Source organism: Bos grunniens, chromosome 17 (genome assembly GCF_055505025.1).
Source record: "Bos grunniens cultivar Pamir isolate PY7600 chromosome 17, Bosgru_T2T1.0, whole genome shotgun sequence".
NCBI lineage: Eukaryota > Metazoa > Chordata > Mammalia > Artiodactyla > Bovidae > Bos > Bos grunniens.
In genome coordinates, this window is record NC_141181.1 from 63,782,095 (window position 1) to 63,809,084 (window position 26,990).

Genomic DNA, 26,990 nt, shown 5'->3' on the forward strand with positions numbered 1-26,990 from the left:
GACCTCATGGACTATAAACTGCCAGGCTCCTCTTTCCGGGATTTCCACTCCCTTCTCCAGGGGATCTTCCTGACCTGAGGATCAAAGCCACATCTGCATTGACAAGCAGATTCTTTACTGCCGAGCCACCAGGGAAGCCCTCAATAAATGTCATCTGTTACTATTATTATGACCATATTATGACCAAATCAGCCTTGGGAAGCTGATTTCCAGGGTGAAATGTCCAAAAGAACATGACCTTGGTCTTCTTTATCCATCCCAACAAACACTGTTGAGAAGGGACCGTCTGAGTCACCCAGATTTGACAATTTGGTTTGGAAAGAAGCTATTAACACAGGTGGAGTCGGTTCAGGAAAACGATGAAACTTGGTAGGATGAACACCTCACTCCCACTGAGTCAATGCCTAGCACTAGAATTAACTCCACTGGCCAAGCTGGTCCTGCAAATCAATTTGAGAGCAGGTTCGTAGCTGATGGAGCAAGTGTGATGGCCCAACAGTTCAAAAAGATGAGGTGGCTCCTCTGTGTCTGGAAGTATCTCCCACACAAAACCTTATTTATTGTTGACTCCATCCTCTGTCCTCTTTGTTTCAGAGTAATACCCAATACATATGTACTGAATGTGTGACGTTTGCCCCACTATAGTAAGCTACAGTGGGGGTTGATGGTCCATAGCTGATGGCCCCAGCTGCTAACGTTCATGTGGCTCCTCCCCGCGCTTCCCATCCCCTCTTCTCCCTCCCCTTCCCGCCCATGCCCTTCCCTTCCATCATGCTAAGTTGTGTCAGACTCATTGTGACCCCATCAACTGTAGCCGCCAGGCTCCTCTGTCCATGGCAGGTGGATTCCTTACCACTGAACCCCCTGGGAAGCCCCCTCCTCCCACTTCCATTATATTTGATAACAGTTTGATCAGGAACTTCCCTGCTGGACCTGTGGTTAAGAATCCATTTTGTAATGCAGGGGAGATGGGTTTGATCTCTGGTCTGGGAACTAAGATGCCACATGCTGGGCAACTAAGCCCATGCATGTGCCATAATAGAGAATCCAGGGTAGTCTAAACAAGGGGGTCCCAGCAACATCAATGTGAGCTGTAGAGGGAGGGGGATAAGATACATGCTGGTCCACAGAGGGGTGTCATAGCCCAGTGGGATAAGAAGAGTGTCCATATGGTGTGAGAGTGGCCCCATCATAGGGGCCAGAGCTTGTGTGAGTGAGGAGGGCATCCTAATGGAAAAGCAGCTTGGCATGGGGGGTCAGGCAGCCTCCCAGGTGACACTAGTGGTAAGGAGCCCAGCTGTCAATGCAGGAGATGTAAATTTGATTTGATCCCTGGGCCAGGAAATCTCCCTGAGGAGGGCATGGCAACCCACTCCAGTATTCTTGCCTGGAAAACCTCATGGACAGAGGAGTCTGGCAGGCTACAGTCCATAGAGTCACAAAGAATTGGACATGACTAAGGCTACTTAGCACGCACACATGGGGTGTCAGAGATTGAGTAGGGTGTAGAGGGTATCCTTGTTGGGTAGAGGGCAGCATCAACAATAAGAAATCATGATCTATGGGGTGGGGGTTGGTCAATTAAGTGAACACACTGAAAATACTAGGTTTCTCACTGTCAGAGAGGAGGTTACCAACATGGAAAGACTAGCATTAACCCTGTGGAGTTAGGTTGGACTTGGATCTATTAGGGTGAACTCATGCTTTTCAACATCAATAGAAAACCATGGAAACAAATATAGATATAAGTGTGTGTGTGTGTGTGTGTGTGGACATCCCTGGTGGTCCAATGGTTAAGAATCCACCTTGCAATGCAGGGAACTTGGGTTCGACCCCTGATTGGGGAACTAAGATCCTACATGCTGCAGGGAGTCTTAGCCCACACACCCCAACTAGTGAGAACCCCAAACACTGCAACACAGGTATCACATGCTGCAATTAAGAATCAAAGCAGTCAAAAAGTACAAGAAGAGCCTGGAATATCTTGTGTCAGAAAGTAAGGAAATGTTTAAAGAATGGTAGGGAGACAGAAGCCAGCTGAAAAGGACCATCACAGGCTGAGTCTGGGATACATTGGGCGCCCAAATAAATAATAACAGCAATGGATTGTAACCCATGGAATCAGAAGTCTGTACTGATGAAAATAAATAAATGGAAAGTCTGATGAGAGATGGGATAGTAGTCTCAAAATACCTCTCCATGAACTACGTATTATTTTCAAAGAGGAAAGAGGAGATTCAGAGGCTCTCTGAGAGTGGTGGGGACTGTGGAGAGCTGGGGATTCCGTCCCACAGCAGGCACTTAAAAATTTTGTTGTATGGATGGGTAGGCATCAAGACATCACATTCACTCAGAACAACGACCCATCTCACCACATCGAACCCATATTCCATGACAAGACAGTTTTTCTAGACTTGAATTTTTGATATCAGCCACAGTCTCCGGTGGTTTGGCTGAGATGGATCAAGTTGAGAAATCGGGGTGTCATCTGAGGCTGGTGGTCCCCATGTAGGCTGTGATCTCTCTGTTGAAGTAATGGCAGGGCTGTGTCTGAAATATGGGTGGGGGTTCTGGGTCCAGGTGCTGGGCGGGCTGGTGAGGGAGGCTTCAAGGAGATGGTATCTTAGGATGCCTGAGGGGGGTGAGGTTGGGTGGGGTGGGAACAAGCCAAGTTTGACGGCTTGGGCTTCTATTCGTGGGTGAGCTGACTTGATGGAACATGTCAGGGTTTGGGTCATGAGTAAGACATGATGATAATCTTTTTTCCCCCAGATCCTTTCATTTCCTGACTATACATGGGTTTGGAACAGCCTCTTCTCTCATTTTCCCCTTGCAAAATTACATTGAGAAATATTGAATAAAGTTTGGCAATTATTTTTACTGACACCGGTGAGTTCTCATTGCCCTTAGCTTAAAATCTAAACTTTATACCACACTCTACCTAACCTAACAAGCCCCTGCTCTCCTCCCTGAGCTCAGTTGCTATCATCATTTCTCTGCCTCATCCTCTCACTCACTCCACTCCCATTCCCTCCCCTGGTTGCTTGCACACACCAAGCTCTTTGTCACCTTAAGGCTTTTTCATGTGTCCCAGTCATTCTGGCTGTCTCCTACTTCTTCTTCAGGTCCTGGATCAAATGTCACCACTTCATAGGTACTTACTGTCCCTCACTCCCTACATCCTATCACAAGCACATCCTCAGTCATCCCTGTCACTCCGCCTTATTTTATTTTCTTCATTACACTTAGCATATGAATTTGTCTTATTTACTTATGTATTGTATTGTAATATAATGTATTATCTTGTCTCCTCAACTAGAATGTGAGCCCCCACAGGAGCCAGGATTTTGCTGTACTGTTCATCACTTTATCCTCAATGCCTAGCACAGTGCATGGTGCATGGTGGGAGCATAGTGAATTGCTTATTCTGAGAATGAATGAGAAGCTCTCAACAGCTATGTGCTAGATTTTAGGATACATGCATCAAGGTGAGTTGTGACTGAGATGAATTGTGCTCCAGGTTGTGGCAAGCATGTGCCTTGGTCTATTGGGGTGAAGTCAGGTTTGAGGAAACATGCACCAGTCAGGTGGTGATTGAGTTGGATTGTACACTGGGCTGAGTCCATCAGGTAATATCAGACTGTACAGGTCAGACTGGACCCCAGATTTCAGCTGACAAGAGTCCTAGTTAGGCATGACTGAGTTAACTTGTGATTGGCCAGTGTCCAACAGGCAGAAGATCACTAAAGAATCAAGGATCCCCACTGTTGTAGCCAAAGAGAACTTTGATCACAGCAGGGTCCAAAAAGCCTCTTGGGACTGTTAAAGATTAGTCCCTGTTTGTGGGGTAGCAAATGTCCTGAAGGATGCTGGCAGGATTGGGCCGTAACCTGGGCTGGTGGATGGGTTGTGAGTTGTGACCTTACCCATCAGGCGAGGACGGGGCCCGAGCCAGTTCGCCTGGTTGCGGGGTGCCACGCCGGAGGTGGCAGGAAACACGAGGGGACGGGACACCTGGGAGCGGCTCACCTGGGCGTACCTGAACGTAGGAGTCGCCGCGCTTCCGCGCGGGCGGTTGGCCCCGCCCCCCGGCCAATGGCGGCGCGGAGGTCCACGGCCGTGGGCGAGGATTGGGCTGGCGGGCGCGGCGGCGGACGCGGATTGGGCGCGGGCGGGCGGGGGTGGGGCGGCGCGGCAAGCAGTTTAGGCGCTCGGCCTGCGGGCGGCGCTGAGCGCTCGGCTACGCGGGCGCAGCGCGGGCGGAAGTGGCGACGCTGGCGTCCCCGGAGGCTGCCGAGGGCGGCAGTGACATCCCCGGCGCTGACGGCGGCGGCCCGGGGGGCGGCGTGGACGCCCGCGGCGCCGGCTGGGGCATCACCGCGGGCCTCGACCCCGAAATGGCGCTGCTGGCGGAGCACCTGCTGAGGCCCCTGCCTGCGGACAAGCAGATCGAGACGGGGCCCTTCCTGGAGGCGGTGTCCCACCTGCCGCCCTTCTTCGGTGAGCCGGGGTGAAAGGGGGAACTGGCCGGGAGCCCTGCCCCAGGGCGCTCCCAGATGCACCCGCTTCCTTCTCTCAAATATCCCCAAACCAGCCCTTCCGTGGACACCCCAAATCCTACTTCCCCAGGCACCAAAGATCCCCTTTTTCTGCAAGCACCCTAGATTTCCCCTATCCCAGACTGCTCCCAGATCCTCTCTCCCCAGAACATGTCACATCCTCATCTCTTCCCGGACATCCACAAATCCTCTGTCTCCCCAGACACTTCATCCGTCAGATGCCCGCAGATCTCCACCCGCTTGTGCGCCCCAAACGTCCATCTCCCCACGAACACCCCTACTCTACCACATCCCCAGTTCTGCAGTCCTCTGTCTCCCCCAAAGCGTCCCACCGTCCCCCACCGCCCAGGTCTTTTATCCCGCACCCCATCCTCCTGTTCTTCCTCTTCTGAATGTCTCCCAACTCTCTCACTTTAAAATGAAACCCTCATTTGATAAACCCCCTCTTTTCTGTAAATTCTCCCATCCTCTCCCTCGTGGGACGGTGTGAACCCTTCTTTTCCTCATAATTCCAAGTCCAAGACCCCCCACCCCCCACCCCCACTCCAGGGGCAGAAAGCCTGGCAAAGTGAGGAGGGGGTTTTTGGAAATGGAGTTGCAAAACTCTCCGGCCCCCTTCTTGGGGAGAACCACCTAAACTTTCCTCTCCGTTTGGAGCAGGGGTCGAGACCAGGGGACCTGCTTTGTGGGGTGACATCAGACACTGGGTGCTTGGGGTGGGGTCCAAAAGAAAAAGTCCCCTCCCCCATCTGTCATGCCCTGGGAGGTCACAGGAACACTGGGAGGCGGCCCTAAGCCAGTTGCAGACCCTCGTTTCTCCCATCCTCCAACCCAGCCCACACCCTGGATGGAAAATGGGAAACAGAAGACAGTAGGGCCCTGCCCTTTGCCTTGCTGGTCTCCAGGAAAGAATGCAACCTGAGCTCTGCTTTCTCCTCTTCCATGTGGGCTTTCCCGAAACCCCGCCCTGCTGGTTTACTTGGTGGCCTGGCTGGAAGAGACCAGTCCCCAGGGCAGAGTCCAACAGAAACCTGCAGACTGACAGAAGCTGACACTAACTTGGACTAAAGGGATGGTGGCACCCAGGGCAGTCACTCCCTTTCCCCTGGAGGGTAATCAGGGCTCCCAGTGGGCAGTAGTTGCTACAGTGCTGTGGGCTCTGGGGTGGTTGTGGCTACATGAAGTCACATCCCTGTTCTCTTCCTCCACCCTTTGCCTCACCGTCCCCATCTGTGAAATGGGCATGCTGATCTCTGAGGCTAGTGGCAAGGACTAAATGAGGTGGAGTGTGTAAGGTTCCGAGGCCTTTAAATGCCTAGCTGTTGGGGGCGTGGTTGTTATACAAGTTCCTGAGTTCAGTTTTGGTTCCTTCATAGCGTAGATGATTGATTAATGAGTGTTTGAGTGAGTGCCTTTGCCTGGTTTGTACGATTCTCAGACCTGGGTCCTTTACGTCTACTGTTGCATCCCTGATACTCAGAACAATGTCTGGTGCCCAGTAGGTGCTCAGTCAGCACTTAAATGTACAGAATATTCTTAATATTGGTATCTCCATGTTGAGATAATGCTAAATCTCCAGGCAGGAGCTTGCGAACTGTCTGATTTTAGCATTGAGGAACTGTTGGTTTTTGTGATGGGTTTTTCCCTCCTCTTTTAGTTCTATGAATATTTGCTCTGAATAAGGATTCAGAATCTGTTTAATCTAGTCCTTCTCAACTCAAACAGTTTTGCCCCCTCAGGGGACAACGGGCAGTATCTGGAGACATTTTTGGTTGTCACATCCTGGGGGGGCGGTGGGTAAGGGGCACAGGGAGATGGTACTGGCAGCTGGAAGTCAGGGACGCTGGTAAACACCCTCCAGGGCACAACATAGACCCCAACCACAAAGAACTGAGCCAGCCCCAAATGTTAGCTGTCTCTCAAGGTGGAGAAACCCCCAAGGTAAGTTCTGTGGCCTTTTCCTCCTGCATCTTCAGCAAGGTTGTCCATCAGTTTCTGCGTTCGGGGCCGCCTTCACTTGATGCAAGTATCGGGCCAGTTTGACGGGAAAAGAGGTGGGTGGTGGTGGCTGGAGCGGGTGGTGAGCTGGTGCCTGGGTAGGAGAACGTCCCCTCCCCCTTCCCTGATCTCAAAAGACCCTTGTCTTTGCTGCGAACTGGGTGTTGTGGGCCGTCACATCTGTTGACAGAGCCGCCATTTATACAGAAGCCTCAGTGGGTCGGCCCACAGAGGATAATTCTTAGCACTGTTTGAAAAACGTGATGATCCGTTCTGAAGCATTAAGGCTTTTCTCGGGGGAGGGTTCCTCCCGAGGGTTGAAGTTTGGGGAGGATGCTCCCACCAGTGGCTTTCCCCTGGCACACCGGGTTTGATGGAGATTGGCCCATCTGCTCTGAAACATGGGCTTTGTCCAGGTCTTGGGAATGTCTGGCCCCTTGGGTGATCTGTGATCTGGGTGCCGTGTGTGTCTCTGGCATGGAGCAGGTCTGAAGTTTGAACTCAAGAAGTCTGAATGGCATTGTGGCAGTTCCTTCCAAAGCAGGGTTTCTCCACCATGACACTGCTGACATTCGGGGCTGGGCCATTCTTTGGAGTGGGGGGGTGGGGCTGTCCTGTGCTTTGTAAGATGTTCAGTGGCATCCCTGGCCTCTCTCTGCCAGATGCCAGCAGCATCCCATTTCTCCAAGTTGTAACAACCAAAAATACCTGCAGAGAAACAGTCACCCCCAGTTGAGAGCTTCCTCTCTTGATACGAATAGAGCAGAGGGCTAAGAGCAGTGTTTTTAAAAAGTATTTATTTCTTTAAGGAAGATCTGTTTCTCAGAGGAAAAATTGATCAAGAAGAAATGATAAATTAAAAATCTCCCTGCCATTTTTTATTGAGCATTTACTCAATGCTAAGTAGTCTATGTAGATGGGTTCACTTAATCCTTTCACGGCTTTTTGAGACAGAGTTTTTTGTTGTTATTTTAAAAAACCTTAATTTATTTGGCTGCACTGGGCATGTGTGCTTAGTTGTTTCTCGGCCTAGGGGACTTTAGTTCCAGGACCGGGGACTGAATCTGCGTCTTCTGCATTCAATGTATAGTCAAAGTCGCTCAGTTGTGTTCGACTCTCTGCAACCCCATGGACTATATGGTCCATGGAATTCTCCAGGCCAGAATACTGAAGTGGGTTGCCATGCCCTCCTTCAGGGGATCTTCCCAACCCAGGGATCAAACCCAGGTCTCCTGCATTGCAGGTGGATTCTTTACCAGCTGAGCCACAAGATTCTTATCCACTGGACCACCAGGAAACCACCGGATCACCAGAAAAGTCCCGTTGTTTTTTTTAAGAGAAATCAGTGGTGACATTTCAGACTATTTTCCTTTCAGACCCATTTGTCTCTTTATCCAACTTTAAGGGAAAAAGGATAAACTGCTTTTTTTTTTTTTTTTTAAACCCAACCATATAGCATAACTAGCTTTCCATGTCAACTGTCATTTTCCAGAGCTACTTAGAATTTTGTTGTTTGAATGTAGCCATAAACTGTTTAACCAGGCCCCTGGTGTTGGATATTCACATTGTTTCTTTTTTTCTCTAGTAAACCATGCTACAGTGAACATTCTTATGTATATTTCTTTGCATACTTCTTTGGTTATTTCTAATTTTTTGAAGGGAAATTGCTGGGTCGAAGCAGGTGAAGGCTTTACACGTGTTTAGCGCAGTCACATTTCTTAATGCTTCATTGGATGTGGTTTGGGACAGAATTGGTTGGGCTTGATGAATGCTGATTCTTTTGGGCTGCAGGTCATGTGTGGTTCAGAGCACCTGTATCCTGGGCTCGTTCTTCTGTATCTCTGGTCTGAGCCTCCCAAGCCGGATAGGTTTTGCTGTGTCCACCTAGAGGTCAACAACCCTTTGTCCATCTTATTTCTCCACCTTGACCAAGTAATCGGATCTCACCACTGATCAGTTTGCAGTTGACTTCTGTGAGGCCCTACCCTCTCAGCTTTTACGGTGGATTACACAACCATTCCAGAGCATTTGCAGTTGAAGGGTGGGGAATGGAGGGAGAGAGAGGCGAAGGGAGAGACCTGGTTATCATTTAGTTTTGTCACTCTCTGTCTAGAAGCTGCAGTGGCTCCCTATTACCCCACCTTGAAATCCATGCTGTAGCCTTTCTGAATGGCTTGCAGCCCCAGAGATGGCGCCATGACATCACTCGCTTCTGGCTCTATACCTGCGTCAGAGTCTCACTGCCCGGGGCACCACTCCCCTCCAGCCCACCACCTTCCTTTCACCCGGATGGGTTCCGCTGATACTACAGCCGCTTAAGGCAATGGGTTTTGCAATTAAAAAAAAATTCTTTTTTGAGGTATAGTTGCTTCCCAGGTGGTTCAGTGGTAAGGAATCTGCTTGTAATACAGGAGACACAGGTTCCATCCCGGGATTGGGACGACCCCAGAAAAGGAAATGGCAACCCACTCCTCTCCAGTATTTCTTGCCTGAGAAATGCCATGGACAGAGGAGCCTGGCGGGGTCCATAGGGTTGCAAAAGAGTCGGACATAACTGAGCCACTAAACTACAACACAGTTGCTTTACGATGTTGTGTTAGTTTCTGCTGTATAACCAAGTGAATCAGCTATGTGTGTAGACATATCCTCCCTCTCTTGGACCTCCCTCTCACTCCCCCACTTCCCCCACTCACCCCAACCCCGGTTTTGCAACTTTGAACTGAACCAGCCTGCTGACTCCTCTCATCCATTGGAGGTGTATTTGCAAGTAGGGAGTGAGGTCTTATTAACCTTGAGAAGCATCTCCATTAGAGCCGAGCAACACCTAAACAGAGGGCTGCCTCTGGCCCCGTGTGTTAACCTGTTCATCTGTTGGCTGCTTGGGAGGTTTAGAGAGAAGTTGCTTTGAACCCGGGTTTATTGTTGGCTGAAGTCCCTGAATGGGAGTCTCTCAGTTCAGTTCAGTTCAGTTCAGTCGCTCAGTCGTGTCCGACTCTTTGTGACCCCATGAATCGCAGCACGCCAGGCCTCCCTGTCCATCACCAACTCCCGGAGTTCACCCAGACTCACGTCCATCGAGTCAGTGATGCCATCCAGCCATCTCATCCTCTGTCGTCCCCTTCTCCTCCTGCCCCCAATCCCTCCCAGCATCAGAGTCTTTTCCAATGAGTCAACTCTTCGCATGAGGTGGCCAAAGTACTGGAGTTTCAGCTTTAGCATCATTCCTTCCAAAGAAATCCCAGGGCTGATCTCCTTCGGAGTGGACTGGTTGGATCTCCTTGCAGTCCAAGGGACTCTCAAGAGTCTTCTCCAACACCACAGTTCAAAACCATCAATTCTTCGGTGCTCAGCTTTCTTCACAGTCCAACTCTCACATCCATACATGACCACAGGAAAAACCATAGCCTTGACTAGATGGACCTTTGTTGGCAAAGTAATGTCTCTGCTTTTCAATATGCTATCTAGGTTGGTCATAACTTTTCTTCCAAGGAGTAAGCGTCTTTTAATTTCATGGCTGCAGTCACCATCTGCAGTGATTTTGGAGCCCAAAAGAATAAAGTCTGACACTGTTTCCACTGTTTCCCCATCTATTTTCCATGAAGTGATGGGACCAGATGCCATGATCTTTGTTTTCTGAATGTTGAGTTTTAAGCCAACTTTTTCACTCTCCTCTTTCACCTTCATCAAGAGGCTTTTGAGTTCCTCTTCACTTTCTGCCATAAGGGTGGTGTCATCTGCATATCTGAGGTTATTGATATTTCTCTTGGCAATCTTGATTCCAGCTTGTGCTTCTTCCAGGCCAGCGTTTCTCATGATGTACTCTGCATATAGATGGAAATTGGTATCAAGCAGAGCCAGCCTGAGCTTGAATGCTGGTTCCACGGTGTCCCAGCTGTGTGTCCTCACCCAGGAGCTTCCCCTCTCTAAGCCTGCAGCCCCGACTGTAAAAGGGGGAAGCTAGGCCTCCAGGGGGGCTGGTGGAGGCTAACTCCCCCAGATGATGTTGGCGTCCAATGCGAGAATCTCTCCACCCGAAAGCCTGAGAATCTGCACCTCTTGCCACACTGCTCTTGGGCAACAAGGTTCTTGCAAAAAGAAGCTTCCTCGGGCTCTTGTTGACTAGCTGCCAGGGCTAGGGGCCAGCTGAGCAGCCTGGCTGCTAAAGCAACTCTCATTTATAACATCCAAAGGCCAGCTCAGAGCACAGACCAGTGGTGTCCACCACCTTTGTTCCTCTAGCGAAAAGGAGATCTTCTTGATCCTCTGGGTTCAGAAAAGTCCAGCCCTGAGGTCAAGGATGGAGGTCTGGCCTCTGCTCCTGGAGGGAAGAAGATGGAGAAGCCAGAGGGAAAAGACCCAGACATCCGCTCTGTCCCCTGCTAGCTTGTCCAGCCCCCGCCTCGTTCCTCATCTGTGGGATGTCCACTGCGTAGGGCTGGTTGCAGGAACAGTGCCCCATTGTGAATCGTGTCCCAGGCCCCAGCAACGTGCCTGGCAGAGCATCGGTGCCCAGCCAATGGATAACTTGAAAGGGAATGGAAAGAATGCGTGACGGCGGCTTTGTAAAGTATAACGCCTGACCCCATAGCTAGCGTAACCCATGTTTTGAGTGACTTCCATGTGCTTCAGCATTGAACAAGCCGATCTCTCATTTCCAATCCTCCTCCTCACGACCTTATGAATTAGGAGGAATGGGCACCACTTTACAGAAGAGGAGACTGAGGCTAAGAGTGATGAAGGGAGGTGACCAAGTCAGGTAACGAGGAAGGGCTTTGTAGGGGGCCAGCCCTGCACACAAGTCTTTCAGAGCAGAAAGAACCTTTTAGAGCTGTTGTGGGGGATGGGAAATGCTGGCAGTTCCCATCTGGCATTGACAGTGTGCTCATTTCAATGAGCTTGTTAGAATAGCAATGTTGAGTTCTGGTCTTAGGTTGCATTGTTTCAGTTTTAAAAGGGCCTGGATGGATGTTAACTGCTTGTGTTACATTCTTACCGAGTTACTTGTATCAGGGCTTTTTTTTCCCCCAAAAATTGTTATTGTGTTAACTGTATCTGAGCCTTTACAAGTCCTTACAATGGATCAGCGCTCCCCAGGGTCCTATAAAACCTCTTTTCTCCATCTGCAGTTCTGTGGCCAGCTCACTTCCTCTGGCTCAGAAATGATTCATTTTCTGCGCTGCTATTAGGCCACCTTCCCTTCACCACTCCCTGCTGAGATCTCAGACTGTAATGGTCAGGAGTGCACAGTCCTTAGTTTATAACTGGAAAGTTCCTGCTGATTTTATCCATATCCACACCTTTCTCTACCTCTCTCTCCTCCCTGTCTTTATCTCTTTCTCTTTTGATTTTTTTTTTTTTTTGTCATGCCTGTGGGATCTTAGTTTCCCAGCTAAAGATAGAACCCAGGCCCTCAGCAGTGAATCCCAACCACTGGACGACGAGGGAATTCCCTTTTTGACATCTTAATCATTGGAATCATTCTTTCCTGGATTTCTTTCCTAAAGAATGATGCTATAATATATGATAACAATTATTATAATCATAAAGAATAACTTTTAAAAAACTGAGCCAGAAATTATGCTAACCCCTTTATTTCTACAGCCTCATTTAAGCCTTGCAATAGCTCTATAAGATGGGGTGTGTTATTAACCTCATTTTACAAATGTGGAAACTGCAGCTCAGAGAGGTTAACTAATTTCTCCCAGGCCACACAGCAAGTAAGAGAACTCATTTTCCCATTTGCATTCCCAATTGCTGGCTGGTTTTTGCCAAAGGGGACAATGTGGATAAAGAGAGTTGGCATGTCACGGGGCTGATTTTATTTTTGTTTTTTTTAATTTTAAAAATTATTCTAACATTTCTTTTATTTATTTGGCTGTACTCGGTCTTAGTTGCAGCACGCAGGATCTAGTTTCCTGACCAGGGATCGAACCTGGGCCCCCTGTATTGGGAGCACAGAGTCTTAGCCATTGGACCACCAGGGAAGTCCCACGGGTGATTTTTAAAAGTACCATTTGGTAAATATTTTTTCCTCTTAGATAGAAGTTAGAGTGGGAACTAGTTTTTGAAAGGTGGGCATTCTCGGGCTCTTACACTTCAAAATAGGCCTAATTGCAGACTGAGCCACCACACATGCACACCCCACATACCACGGGATTAATAAATGATTCATCTCCATCAGCTGTAATTTGAGTGCCTCCCATTATGATCCTTGTAACCTAGGATCTGTAAAGTTAATCTGTCCCACGTGATTAACAGCGAAACCTTACTATCCAGCTATTGAAAAAAAAAAAATTGAATTTGAAATAGAACCTCCCCAAACCAGGCCCCTAGCATCCTGACACAGGCACCCTGTTCTTCCTTTTTCAAATGAATATTTACGGGTTGGGCCCGGATTTCCCACACTGAACCACACAGGCTGAAAGTGAAGGTGTGCGTCTTAAAAGCAGAATGCTTTTGTTCTTGAGTGAAAATTATTCCTGAGATGAAATGAGAGGGTGGGGGCTATTCGGTCACCTTGTGGCCCAGTGTTGGGAGCATCACCTACTGGAAGAGATGGTTGCCTAGAGAGGCAGGCGTAGAGGGGGCAGCTTGGATGGAAATTTCCAAGTATGTGCTGGGGGCTTGCTCGGAGCATAACAGCAGGTGCTTTCCAACTACATGGAGGCCAGAAAAACAGGAAATGAATGTGATTCTGTGCGGCACATGGGGACTGCTGGCTTATGGGGAGTTCTGCTCTCCGGACAACCTCAACCGTCTGAACCATGGCAGAGACCCGGGCAGAACTGTCACAGAGGTCACAGTGTTGCTGGGTGTCTGCTTCCTCTTATTCTGTCGGTGATGCTGACAGAGTTGGCTGCTTGTTCTCCCAGTATCTCGCAGAATCAAAGCACTGCCGAGAAAGCAAGAGGAATTTTTTAAAAACTACACAAAGCTGGGGACTTTCCTGGCAGCCCTGTGGCTAGGACTCTCCACTGCCACTGCAGCAGGCATGGGTTCCATCCCTGGTTAGGGAACTAAGATTTCACATGCCACAGGGCACAGCAAAAAAAAAAAAAACAACCTACATAACGCTGTCCTAAAACCCTGGAAGCATACCATGTAGACCCATTTAGGGAACAGTTGAGGGGGCCTCTGATATCACTGGGCCACATCTTTATCATAATTCCTATTTTTGATGATGGCCCTGTTTAGTACACTGCAAATGGCTTGCTGTACAAATGCAGGGACATGTGTCATACGTTTGGATAAGTTCCATCCAGGATAGCTGAACTAGAGAGAAAGTTGGTACATTCATCAAATTTGGTAGATGGAAAATATTTCACTGCTTTTTTTTCCATTATTGAGATTAAACGTCTTTTAATTGTCCATTTTTCTATAAGGAGGTTATTTCTTATTAATTTGTTAGAGTTCTTTACATATTAGGGATAATAGTCTTTGGTCTATGACATTTGTTACATGGGTCACCCCCTCTCCCAATCAGTTTGCTGTTTGGCTTTGATTGGTGATGGGATTTCCTCCCATGCCCACCCAATCCCATATAGAAGGTTTTGGGGTTTGTAATCAGACTTATTGGCCTTTTTGTTATGCCTTTTGGATTGAGTGGCATGCTTGCTGCTGCTGCTCCTGCTAAGTCGCTTCAGTCGTGTCCGACTCTGTGCGACCCCAGAGACGGCAGCCCACCAGGCTCCCCCGTCCCTGGGATTCTCCAGGCAAGAGTACTGGAGTGGGGTGCCATCGCCTTCTCCGAGTGGCATGCTTAGGAAAAGTCTAAAGAGAAGGGGCCATTTGCCACATGTTCCCGGTGACCAAGGTAAGGCTTGACTGTGTTTAGAATCTGTGACCCTTTATGAAGTAAGATGGGGGGAATGTACTTGATTTTTTCTCTTGTTTTTGAGATGGCTTCTTTTTACTCTGGATGTGAGACGATAAACTAGAAAGCCACCCAAGCCCACTCCCTCTCTTCTGGCAGGTTCCGGGTGCCATTCTAAAGAGCCCTTTGGCTGACAATAATGAAAAACAAGTTTGGGATAACTGCAAAACAGGTAAAACTAGAAAGGTAATTTTGAGGCAGCACTGTATTCTGTATGAAAGGTAAAACTGGGTGACCTGACAAGAAATGCGTCGTGTCCAGAGCAGGGCCGGCGTGAGTTTCAGCTCGCAGGCCACCGAGTGCTCAGGGGTCAAAATCATTTTCAGTTTTGCGGTCAGAGTCCTCTCGCTTTTGCCGAGCTCACACACACACAGATGGAAACGTTCTAGAAAGAAAGGCTAGAGGGGATGCTGGTACCAGCCTCGGGTCTGGAATTGTGTGTGAGTGCCTGGCTCTCACCAGGTGACCCTGCACCGTCACGAGGCATTTCAGAGCCCTGTAGCGTCAGGCTAAGCCAAAGCAAACAGCAGCCCAGAGCCTTCCATAGGGCGTGTGGAGGCCGGCGTCAGGTCACCTGGAGTGCCTCCTGTTTGCCCAGCACCTTGGGGCTCTGGAAAGGGAGGGGCCTGAGCCCAGAGCGGTTAAGTCACTTGTCCAGAGTGATGCCAGATCTGAGATCTGAACTCAGGACCAAGGCTGCGTAGCTCTACACTGCTCCTCCTCTGATCACAGGCGGTCCAGATGCTGCTGACCCGACTCCTATGTGTGTTTCTCTATGTACACACCACCCCCCTCTCCTGGGGGCCATCTCCCAGCCCTGCTTTGCCCCTCTCTCCTTCTGCTCCCTTCCCGGCTCCAGAAGTCCATCCAGGCCCCACATCCCACCCCTTGTTGAGCAGAAGCCTGGTCTCTGCATGGTCGCCATGACCTGCAAGAGCAGCTGCCTTGGGGCCGGCTCCTGCAGACCACGATGACCTCGGGCCCCACGTGGTGTCAGGAGAAAATGAGACAGCCTTTCTCCCTGCCATCTGGGGGTAGGGAGGACACTCAGAACCACACAGAAGCCATTTCCAGAGCCAGGGAAACCGAATGTTACTCTCTGTGTCTCTAAAATGCCTGTCGACTGACCTGAGTCACTGTGAGAAGCTGGTAAGCCACCCACATGTGGCTGATGATCGCCAAACCCTGGTTCTGCATCTCCACGCAGGATGGCATTACTTGAAAATCAGCCCGCAGTGGTAATCAAATCACGGCCAGGCTCTGAGCCCTGACTTGGCATGCCTCCCCCACGCCCCCTCACAGCAGCCATACAGGGACGGTCCCTTTACAGACGGGGAAACCGAGGCCAAGCCCCTTCCCATGGCCTCTGCCATCTTAGTTGTGCGGGTCCTCAGACCCGTGCGTTGGGTCAGTCTGCCCTACAAGAATGTGGCTGGAAAAAGCACGGTGGGGTGCCTCTTGATTCATGTTTCCCACTATCTGCCCCCTTGTTCATGCCACTGGCTGCGGGGGTGGGGAGCAGAGCAGGGGACTAAGACCACCTGGTCTCTGCCCTCTCAGCACTCAGGGGGAGGTGGACGGAAGACAGACTTACACGTGGAACCACAGCGAGGGTAGCAGTGCAGTGAACTTGGAGAAAAAGTGGAAGGAAGAAGTCCGACTTTCATGAGCAGGAAAAAAAAGCCTGACATTCTCTTCCAGTTTTTTATATGAAAAATTTCAAACATATAACGAAATTGAAAGAATTTCACAGCAGCTATTCACGTAGCCACCATCTAGATTCTACCATTTCTATCTGACTGTACCTGTCTGTCCACCTCTCTGTCCATCTGTCAACCCGCCTCATGTCTTGGGCACCATATATTTCTGAAAGACCAGGAGGTGCAGCCATGATCATGCCTTTAGAAGAGTTTGGCCGGTCCCCAGAAAGCCCATCCATGGCACCTGCATGGCCCTGTGAGACTCGGAGTTGGCGACCCTTGGCTACACAGTCAAGAGGGAAAGAGTCACTAGCGGTGGAGAGTCTTGACTGTCTTTCATTTTTTTTTTTTTTTCTTGAAGTTTCTTTTTATTTTTTGGCCACTCCGTTTGGCGTGTGGGATCTTTGTTCCCTGACCAGGGATTGAACCCGCGCCCTGGGCAGTGAAAGCACTGAGCCCTAACCACTGGACCACAGGAAGTTCTCTGCATTATTACTGTGCATCATCATGCTTCCGGGGAGTTGTGGCAAGCGTCCCGGCGGAGAACACGGTGCAGGACTAGCAAATTGCACAGGCTTCCCAGGTTGGCCTTGCAGGATGAGGCCAGCGATACATCAGGGAGGATGAAACCATGGGTGGAGTCATTACTGCATTAACGCCCTTGGCAGGATCTGGTGGGACAGGATGTCTGCACCCCCGTCTGGCACCCCAGAGCAGCTCCTGCCACCGTCTGGGAAGGGAGATGTGACCCCATAGGAGTGGGAGAGAGGCTGGCAAGCTGAGAGGAGGGTTTTTCCAGCCTGAGGATCTTGTACCCAGGAGCCTGCAGTTGGGCCACGCGGCTACTCGGGCCCCAAGGGGGCCTCAGTTGGGAGTCAGGAGAGTAGAGGTGGCCAGGGGCTCGGGCCCTGTGTTCCCACTCAACGCAGGCCCTGGAGGACCTGGTGACTTCCAAGCCTGGGTGATGTTTGCTGAAGCGTGGAGCCTAGCCCTAGTCGTGTCCCAAAGTCATAAAGACGGTCAGAGTTCATTTACTGAGGGTTGCTGCACTGGGCACTCTGCTAAATGTGTTCAGTGTTTGGATTTCAATCCCTACCACAACGCTATGAAATACGTACAGGTGGCATGGGTGGTAAAGAGCCTGCCTGCCAATGCAGGAGATGTAAGAGACGCAGGTTCAATCCCTGGGTCAGGAAGATCCCCTGGAGGAGGGCATGGCAACCCACTCCAGGAGAATTCTTGCCGGAGAATCCCAGGGACAGAGGAGCCTGGCGGGCTATAGCCCATGGGGTAGCAAAGAGTCAGACATGACTGAAGCGACTTAGTACGTACACATGCTGCCCCATTTGCCATGTGAGGAAACTAAGTTACATGGAGCCCAGGCAGGAGACTTGCTTACCTGGATTCAAACCCAGTCTGTCTGGATTCCTACCTGACCTCCTTTCTATGGGGTTTGGGGCTTTTTCATGTAAAACATCCAGTGCTGTTTCCTCAATGCACCTCTCTTAACAGATGCAGTTAGAATGTTCCAGATGGCTGGCCAGGTGTGCCGGGTCACCTTGGGTGGAATTCAGCCCACAGGTGGCCCTCCTCCAGTCCTCCGCCCCGTGCAGCTGGCTTGTGCCTGCCCGAAGCCCCTGCCTGGCCTGCGGACAAGGGGAAGCTGGCGGGGGGGGAGTTTCCCCGCCATAGGTTTTGGTACCCACTTGTGGCCTGCTCAGGTGTCTTTGCCCCCTAGGCTCTGTATCGAGGATGCTCAGAGGTGGCAGGGAAGCACAGCTGAATTCAGGCTCTGAGGCTGAAGTCCTTGTTGAGTCTGCTCAGGAGAGACCCGGCCCTTCCCTGTCTGTTCCCTCCATGCCCAGCCCTCAGCAGGGAGCTCTGACCCGTGGGCTGTCTCTGGTCCCCATGACGGCCTGCTGGGGGGGCTCACAGAGGCGGGAAAGGAGGAGAAACAGGCCGTAGACTGCTTATATTTCCCAGGGAGCCCTGAGTTCCAGGCACTGCCAGTTTCTTGGTCCACATTTCATCAGCTCCAAGGCGCCACCTGTTTTAAGGTGGTCTGTTGTTTTGTGAACCACCAAGAAAGGAACACTGCCTCCAAGGGAGAGCATTCGGATGTCAGAGATGAACAAAGTATGTGTCTCAGAAGTGGGTGGTTTCAAGTCATCCTCGTAGCAGCTCCAACCACCTCTGTTGGCCCACTTGCTGGATGGGAAAACTGAGGCTCGGGGAGCAGAACGGATACTCCTAAGCCCCGACTGCCAGTGTCTGCAGAGCAGGTGTGCAGCCCCAGTTCATGAAGCTCTGTTAAGTGACGGGGGTCCCCCTGCTGGTGGCTTCTCCCAGGCTCCTACGCAGAGTCTCAGGACCGGGGGGCCTCTGGGTCACCAGCTCACTTCTGCCTTAGAAGCTGGTGTATGAGAAGGTTATCTTTCATAAATCTGGCCCCTCTTCTCCCACGGACTAAGATTTCTCGAGCTGCTTCCTGGCCAGCTGGTTTGTTAGCAGCCATCTGCCTTGTTGGCCAAGATGGTTTCTCAGAGTGTTAGTTTTGCGAGATGCTCTACACTGTACTGTCCAATATGGTAGCTACTGGCCACATGTGGGTATTACATTTAAATGAATGAAAGTTAATAAAATTACAAATTGAGTGCCTCGATCACACCACATTTGAAGTGCTCAGTAGTCACATGTGGCCCATATTAGATGGTGCAGATACAGAACTTTTTATCCTAGGATGAGGGGTGCTGTAGAAAAAGCATTTGCCCCTTAGAGAATCTGGTTGTATTTTAAAGGCTCTGACAAGTCCTGCAGTAAGCAACCGGTCTCACTTGGAGCCCAGGACTCCAAATTTACTTGCCCATGAACTGTTTTAACACCTACAAACAGTTCTTTCCTTAAACACATCAAGTGACCTTTCCCCCTGTCCCATGGCGGTCCTGAATATCACCCTTGTTGGGATTCTAACATCTCTCTTCTTGTTTTGTCCCCAGATTGCCTCGGCTCCCCAGTGTTTACTCCTATCAAGGCGGACATAAGTGGCAACATCACCGTATGTACTTGGCCGGGCAGCCCCAGTACCCAGATCAGGATTCTAATCCCACCCTGGTTACCACTGCCCTGCTACCCACTGCAAGCTCCCCAGGCTAAGAAACAGAAGGAGACGTGGAAAACAGGCCTGGCCCCCAGCTCCTCTGACTCAAGGCTCCAGGTTCTTGGTTCTCCTTGCAGTCATGCCATCCAGTCACAGCCAAACTGTGATTCACAGTCTGGAGGGCTGACCTGAGAAGGAACTGGCTAGTACTTGGATTCACTCCACCAAACAAAAAATAAACTCCGGGGTCCACAGTTGCACTGACCCAGCCCTTTCCTTCCTCAATCCTTAGAGCTCCCGATGGCATCCCCCAACCGCTGACCGTCCCCCCTCCCCCAGCAAGGACCCACCATGAGGCCGGTGCTGTGTCGTTATCCCCATTTTACAGACAGGGAAACTGAGGCCCAGAGCTGTTGAGGGACTCACAGCAAGGAAGTGGCAGGGGTGGGATTCACATCCAAACTTCCTGCCTCTGACTCAGGAGCCTTCTTCCTGTTGGACATCTCTGAATCCTAAGGACCTACTTGTGTTTGTCCACAGAAGCGAAACTTCAGATACTTGGGGTTCAAGGTGCTGTCAGTAGTGGTTGGAGAACGTGGACTCTGGGATCTGGTCAGGGCTGGACCCCGTTCCCACCTGCGCCAGCTGTGTGACCCTAAGCACATCACTTCGCCTCTCTGAGCCTGCTTCCTCATCTGTAATTGGCACGACGGCAGGCACGTCAGGGTTGCTGTGGGGTTAGAGAAGGCTGTGGCTGTGAAGCGCCGCGTACATCCAGTGAATGCGGATGGCCTGGGGGTTACTACTGTCGTGACCAGCCCCCACGCCGGTCCTGGCAGGACAGCGAGGCTCTGCTGGGGTGGCAGCTATGGAGGCAGCCTTCCCCAGGGGGAAACCCTGTGTGCTCTGTTCCAGAAAATCAAAGCTGTCTATGACACCAACCCGACCAAGTTCCGGACCCTGCAGAACATCCTGGAGGTGGAGAAGGAGATGTACGGGGCCGAGTGGCCCAAAGTGGGGGCCACGCTGGCACTGATGTGGCTGAAGAGGTGATGGGCTTGGGTGGCGGGGTGTTTGTGTGACCGCGGGGGCTGGGGGCCTGCCCTGCAGAGGACGGACAGCCAACCCCGCCACTGCCCCAGGGCGTCTGCTCTGATGGGGCGGACGGGCACGTCCATCTTCCACATAGGCGTTCTTCTTGTGCAGTGCTACTTAGTGACAGAGAAAAAGCACCCTGGGGGCCAAGTTCTGCCTGATGGTGACACTTCTTGCTGGTTCCAGCCTCACCAGATGCATAACAAACCCACAGATACTCTGGCCACTGTGCTAAGCTCTTTAGATGCCTGATCATATTTTATGTGCTGTGAGTTAGGTATGATCCCCATATATCCCATGTCCTAGCGGAGGATGCTGGTGGCTTCTGGGGCCAATTCGTGGGCTCAGGGCACAGGGCCAGGGCTGGGACAGAGTGGCTGAGCTCTGCAGTTGCACAGGTCGTGCACTGCACAAAGACGTCCTGACTACAACCAGCCAGTCACATCACGCACATGGCAGATTTGTATATTATGACAGTTTATTGACAGAACCACAGCATCTAGAGAAAAAAGAACTCTAATTCACATAAATTCGACCTGTGGGCTGGGGGCAGGGCACCCCGATACGGGACTTGAACTCAGACGGTCTCACCCTGGAGTTAGCTGACAGTGCTTGTGACCATGTTACGCACTGTCCTCATGGCACATACTTGGAACCGTGCAGAGTCATTCCATCTTACAGACGAAGCCGCTGAGGCTCAGAGGGCCAGGCAGCTCGCTTGCTGAGCTCATGCTGCTCTCTGCCAGCTCCTGGATTCCCTCAGCTATGCAGGCTCCACAGTCCCTGGCAGCAGCTACGAAGCCAGGGACCCATTCTCTGCTCCACTGATGTTCCCAACATTGCCCCTTCTCTGGGGCCTGGAGTCAGGAGCCAGGAAAGTCACACTTTCCCTGGATCCCCATCCCCAGAAGCTAATCCTCACCCCATACTCTCTGTGCACTTCTTTGGTGAAATGGAACAGGAAGAGTCTGCTCCGTGGAGGATGTAGCCAGTGTGGGCATCAGTGGGTAGGTGGGCTGTAACTAACACCCTTATGGCCTATTTTATGACTTGTCAACACTGAGCTGCCCTACTCTTGTGTGTCAGCCAGAGAGTCACATACCTGGAATGAGGAATGCCCCTGGGTCCATCCACTGGCAGGTTCTGTAGGTTTCTCAGGAAGAGCCAGGCAGAGAGTGACATTCAGGTCAGGAAGTAGGTTGTTTGTGTCCAGAGGAGACATGGGCAGAGCCTGGTGACTGGGAGAGCAGATCCTGGTGGATGTCAATAAGTCGAGCACATAATGAGCACCTGCTGTGTGCTGTGCCTGGTGCCGGATGCGTGGGATGCTGCTTGGAGAGGCAGGGTCCCTCTTAGGGTATCACAGTCCAGCCCAGGCAGGGGGTCAGGCTGCCGGGCAGGTCATGACAGCAGGATATCAGAACCTGGAGCAGAGAGAAATCAGGGAGGGCTTCCTGGAGGAGGGTTACCAAGTAGCATCTCCAAGACTGAGCAGCAGGGTCCCAGGAGGAAGAGGCCTTGCAGGGGTGGGAGGGCAGGAGAGGTACAGAGTATCCACCCCTCCAGGAGGATCTGGTCCAGCCAGGGCCCTAGATGCAAGGTGGGAGCAGGGAAAGATGAGGTGCAATTGGTCAAGGATGAATTCCAGCCTCCTTGGGGGTCCTGGGATGCCACGGAGGGGCATCAGCAATGGGGTAAAATGAGGCTTGACAAAGACTCACTCCAGCTCTGGGCAGCAGGAGGACCATAAAGGCTGGGAGAAGCAGGGGCTCAGGAGAGGTGGCCAGTCAGGGCAGGGCTGGGACTAGACCCTGAGCGTGGTTCACAGTCCAGGCTGATCCCCAGTGATTGAGAGTTGTGATCCAAGCATGGAGGAGTTCCTTCGCCTCACACGTGATAAAGCTGAGCTTTATCCTTTCAGTCCTCGGGCCAAGCATTTCTGCCCCAAGAACCCCCCAAACTGATCCCCACCCCCTTGCAGGGAGGGAGCAGAGGAGCCCAGTTAGGGAGTGAGACAGGCTCTCACTGTCTAAGATATGAGACTGAGATATGAACTTATATCTCAGCCTTTGAGGCTTTTGGAGTACCTCTGTATTCCCCTCCGTGAAGTGGGCAGATTGTGCTGAGCTCAGTCTCACCGGACGGACTGAGGGGAGCAGATGAGATGATGTGGAATAAAGGGCTGGCACTGATCTGATTCTAAACTTGGTGGCCTTGCCATGACCCACACCCTGCTCCTGGTTCCTGGAGCATCATCCTACCTCAGAGGAAGGGCTCAAGTGGCCACGGGAGAATGTGGACCACGGCACAGGCGGGATGGGAGCGGGGAGCCCACAGGATCAGACTCGCTCGTGTTCTCTGCATGGCCCTGGTCTGTGGTCCCTGAGCCCTTTGAGGACCAGAGCTGGGGCTTCAACACTATATTGATTGGCTTCGTCCCTCAAGCACGGATGGCCACATGGCCATAGAAATGGGCAAAGCGCGTCCAGACCCTGCCCTCTATAGACTTCACAGCCCAGCAGAGGCCGTGGCCGGGGTCAGCCCCAGGCCAGGTGTAGACGAGGTACTTGGGACACGTGAGGTGATCCCCTGGAAGTGGAGGCGGGTGGGGTGTCACGTTACACAGAAGCTGGTGTAGACATGACAGCTGAGTGACTGTCAGCTTTGGTATTCCAGGGTCACGGGAAGTGCTTTATTCAGGGTACATCCGGGTCAGGGTACATCCGGGTCTCTGTGCGGTGGGTGGGCGGGGCCAGCGGGAGCGTGCTGCGCCCTGACGCACCCTCTCTTTTCCGGCTGCAGAGGCCTGCGCTTCATCCAGGTCTTCCTCCAGAGCATCTGCGACGGCGAGCGGGATGAGAACCACCCCAACCTCATCCGCGTCAACGCCACCAAGGCCTACGAGATGGCCCTCAAGAAGTACCACGGCTGGATTGTGCAGAAGATCTTCCAGGTGAGCCACCCCGCGGGCGCAGAGGGACCTCTGGTTGTGGGGTTCGCCCTCCGCCACACGCTCCGTCGCTGTGGCACCCCTGCCCCGTGTCCGTGTTTGCGCTGCCCACCCTGGGCTCAGGAGGGGCTCTCCCCCGTCTGTCTGGGATGAGACTGGTGTGATGAGAGGCCTTTGCTGCACGGTGGGCATTTTCCTAAGTGCTCTGTGGCAGCTCTGACGAGGGGCCCGATTGGGAGACCATGAGAAGAACCAGGACAGAGACGAGGCCCTCAGGTTGACGGTGGGCTGACCTCACTGGCCCCTTGGATTCAGCTGGGACCCTGGCACTGGAGGCGGGTGGGGAGGGGAGGAAGGGCCCCTATACCTACCCACGGGGGTGTCTGCTGAAGGGACATCTGCTCACGAGGCTCTTGGTGACTTGTGTTGGGGTGATGGTGGCCACAGGCCTTCGGCACCAGCCCGGCTATGGGAGAATACCACCGGAGAGGCGTCGAGAGCCCACGGGTGCACTGCACACTGTTCTGGTCCCCCTTTCTCCTACAGCGCCCCCTGCCCGCCCATCCTCTCTGCGGAGAGAATGGGGCTCTGAGGGCGGGTCTCTGTCCCGCGTGGCACAGGTCATGGGCAGGCAGGGTCAGGCGTCAACTGAATCCAGGCAGGAAATATGGCACCTGTGGGCCGTCCGTCCGCCCTGGCAAGGCTGGAGACAGCACCCATCCCGGGCAGGGACTGCAAGAGCCCTGCCCCCCCGCCGCCCACAGAGCCTTGCCCCCTGTGAAGGCCTCACGACCACCGCCATAACTGGGTGCCCTAAATGCCTAGCTCAAGGCGGGCTGCCCGTGGAGGGTCACTTTCACGAGAGGCCCTGTCCGTGGCTCCGTTTCACAGATGAGGAAACTGATGCCCCGGGCGTTAAGTATCTTGCTAGAGGTCACACAGTAAGAAATTCCTGAGCCAGGATTCCTGAGCTTAGTATCCTCATCTTGCAAATAGACATAAAATAGGCCCTGCCTCACAGGCTCATTGTGAAGAGTCTATGTATTATTCTGTATACAGTGCTTGGTGTGTTGAAGCTATTTCTATTTTGATTCTTTTTTTTTTTAATTGGAGGATAATTACTTTACAATGGTGTGTTAGTTTCTGCTGTACAAGGTGAATCAGACATGAAAGTGAAAGTTGCTCAGTTGTGTCCAACTCTTTGCCACCCCATGGACTATACAGTCCATGGAATTCTCCAGGCCAGAATACTGGAGTGGGTAGCCTTTCCCTTCTCCAGGGGACCCTCTCAACCCAGGGACCGAACCCAGGTCTCTTGCATTGCAGGCGGATTCTTTACCAGCTGAGCCACAAGGGAAGCCCAAGAATACTGGAGTGGGTAGCCTATCCCTTCGCCAGGGGATCTTCCTGACCCAGGAACTGAACTGGGGTCTCCTGCATTGCAGGCGGATTCTTTATCAACTGAGCTATCAGGGAAGCCAAATCAGATATAAGTATACATATATACCCTCCCTTTTAAGCCTCCCTCCCTTCCACCCCCACCCCCCGCCCCTTCTCAAACTTGTACTCTTAAGCCTTTTTATCCTGTTGCATTGTTTTCCTTCTAGTTCGGAAATGCTATGAATTTCTGGTTCTCTGGGCTTTTCAAGTTGTCAGGGAAGCCCTGAAATTTAGGCAAGTGTCGCCCCCTGAAGGTCAAAAGAGGAACAGCACAGATCCGCCATCCTCTCCTCACCCCGCCCTTCAGATAGTGGGTCTCAGGAGGAAGCTGTTCACCTCCAGAGCAGGGAACCCACCGGAGGGAAGAGGTCCATCCTTGCAGAGCACCTACTGTGTGCCTGGTGCTGTGCTCAGCACTTGGCACGACCTCCTTAATCCTGACAAAAGCAACCAGTTGGGCGGGTGCCATTGTTATCCCCATTTTACAGATGAGGAAACTGAGGCTCAGAGAGGCTAAGTAACTTGCTCAAGGCTCACCGCTAGTCGGCAGTAGAAGCTGGAATTTGAAGCCAGGTCTGTCTGTCCCCAAAGCTTCCTGCTGTCCCTCACCTGGTAGAAAGGGACACACACACAACCCCCCGCCACCACCACATTTGGCCTTTCCTGTTCAATGCCATGAATAACACAGGCCTCATGCCCAGTGCAGACCTTGGGGGCATTCCCTCCCAGAACCTGACCGGTGGCTGGGCTTCCCCTCCTCTAACACTGTGCCACCCCCTGTCACCCATCTCAAGGCAGCGCTGTACGCGGCCCCCTATAAGTCCGACTTCCTCAAAGCGCTCTCCAAGGGCCAGAACGTGACGGAGGAGGAATGCCTGGAGAAGATCCGCCTCTTCCTGGTCAATTACACGGCCACCATCGACGTCATCTACGAGATGTACACCAGGATGAACGCCGAGCTCAACTACAAGGTGTAGGCCAGCTCCACAGCGGGTACTCTGACGGCACAGCCTGGACCGCAGACCCCCTGCAGGGACAGGCAAACCCGAATCACTGTGAATCTGGCTGGCTAGCTGCCCCCTGCCCGTGGCGCGCCCCCAGAGCAGCCTTGAGTCAGGCCAGGGTCCACAGGGGGCCGGCCCTGGTCTTTTAAAAGTCACGTTTGGGCTCTGTCCTCCTGGAGCAATAAATAACCGTCACACTTCAGAATCTCCTTTAAATTTCATGACAGTACAGACTGACTTTATGCCTTCATTTCAGTGTGGTAAAAATCAATTAATATTTCTAATAAATCAAGTCCTAGGGTTTTTTGGTCCCCTCCAACCCCCATTTGGAGCATGACTCTGGGGTAAGTGGTGTTAGATCCGTCAGTTTGAAAATAGGCACGTGTCTTTCTGAGGAGCTGGCTGAATGATGTTTTGAGTGTTTTAAGGACCATGAGGGGGTTTGATCTGAAATTATACAGGGCCCCTCTTGTGGGATTTTTTTTCTTTTTAAAGAAAACTGGTGTGTGTTCTCATGTGGTTTGCACAGCCGAGCCTCCGGCACTGTCATTAGAGCCCTCTCTTACTGTCTTTTGCCAGACAGTGTTTTTTATAGCTGAAACCAACCAGCAAGCCTTTGATGACCAAGGGGAGGCTTATTTTAAAGCTATCAGACACAAATAACCAACCGTAGATGATTGCATTTGCATTCTTCTGCATAATTACCTTCAGGGACAGCCTTTCCAACCTAAGCAACTACCTACCATGTGTATTCTTTTGAGGGGGAGAGGATGAACCCATGAACATGCCTTACTGCCTTAACTGTCCTTCCTGGCTCTTAAAAAAATTGTCTTTTTAAAGTGTCGAGATGACCAAAGCAACCCACAAAGAATTGATGTATGTTTAAAAACCCAGTGAGGAACAATTGGTGATTTTTATGCAGAAACTAAATAATCCTTAATAAATAAATCTCTATTTTGGAATCACATTGGTGTGCTGTTTTGATTCTTGATTTTTTTTTTTTTCTTGTTCTTTCTGGATCAAAGGATACAACTGGGAACCAGCCAAGGACTTGCTTTTTAGTCTCTGGTTCCTGTTTTCTGGTTTTGAAAAATAGAACTGGCTGCCACGTTGAGAAACTGATATGTCCCAAAAAAATCTTTATTTCTAGCTTCTTAGAGAAATCAAACTGCCTGGCTGAAAGTGAGAAGTGACTGCTCCCTTGGCTGGATGGGGCGATTGGGTAGATAGACTTTCACTTTGCCTCAGTCTCCACCAATCCCTGTTGCCTCCCC

At 51.5% G+C, this 26,990-nt stretch overlaps 1 protein-coding gene across 6 annotated transcripts; it reads left to right on the forward strand.

Moving 5' to 3' along the window:
* The first annotated feature begins 4,230 nt into the window (after positions 1-4,230).
* Positions 4,231-26,683, forward strand: GLTP (glycolipid transfer protein). 6 transcript variants are annotated; one of them, XR_015144665.1, is made up of 7 exons: positions 4,231-4,500; positions 19,127-19,185; positions 20,143-20,276; positions 23,125-23,275; positions 24,599-24,742; positions 25,198-25,285; positions 25,507-26,683. XR_015144665.1 is itself a non-coding variant. In XM_086348366.1 (5 exons), exons 1-5 carry the CDS (start codon positions 4,398-4,400, stop codon positions 25,687-25,689), a joined length of 630 nt encoding a protein of 209 aa, XP_086204492.1. In that variant the 5' UTR covers positions 4,231-4,397; the 3' UTR covers positions 25,690-26,683. The 6 variants fall into 6 exon arrangements, 4 of the variants coding, with proteins under 4 accessions (XP_086204492.1, XP_086204493.1, XP_086204491.1 ...); XR_015144666.1 differs by having other exon boundaries at positions 25,511-26,683; XM_086348366.1 differs by lacking the exons at positions 24,599-24,742; positions 25,198-25,285.
* Positions 26,684-26,990: the final 307 nt, after the last annotated feature.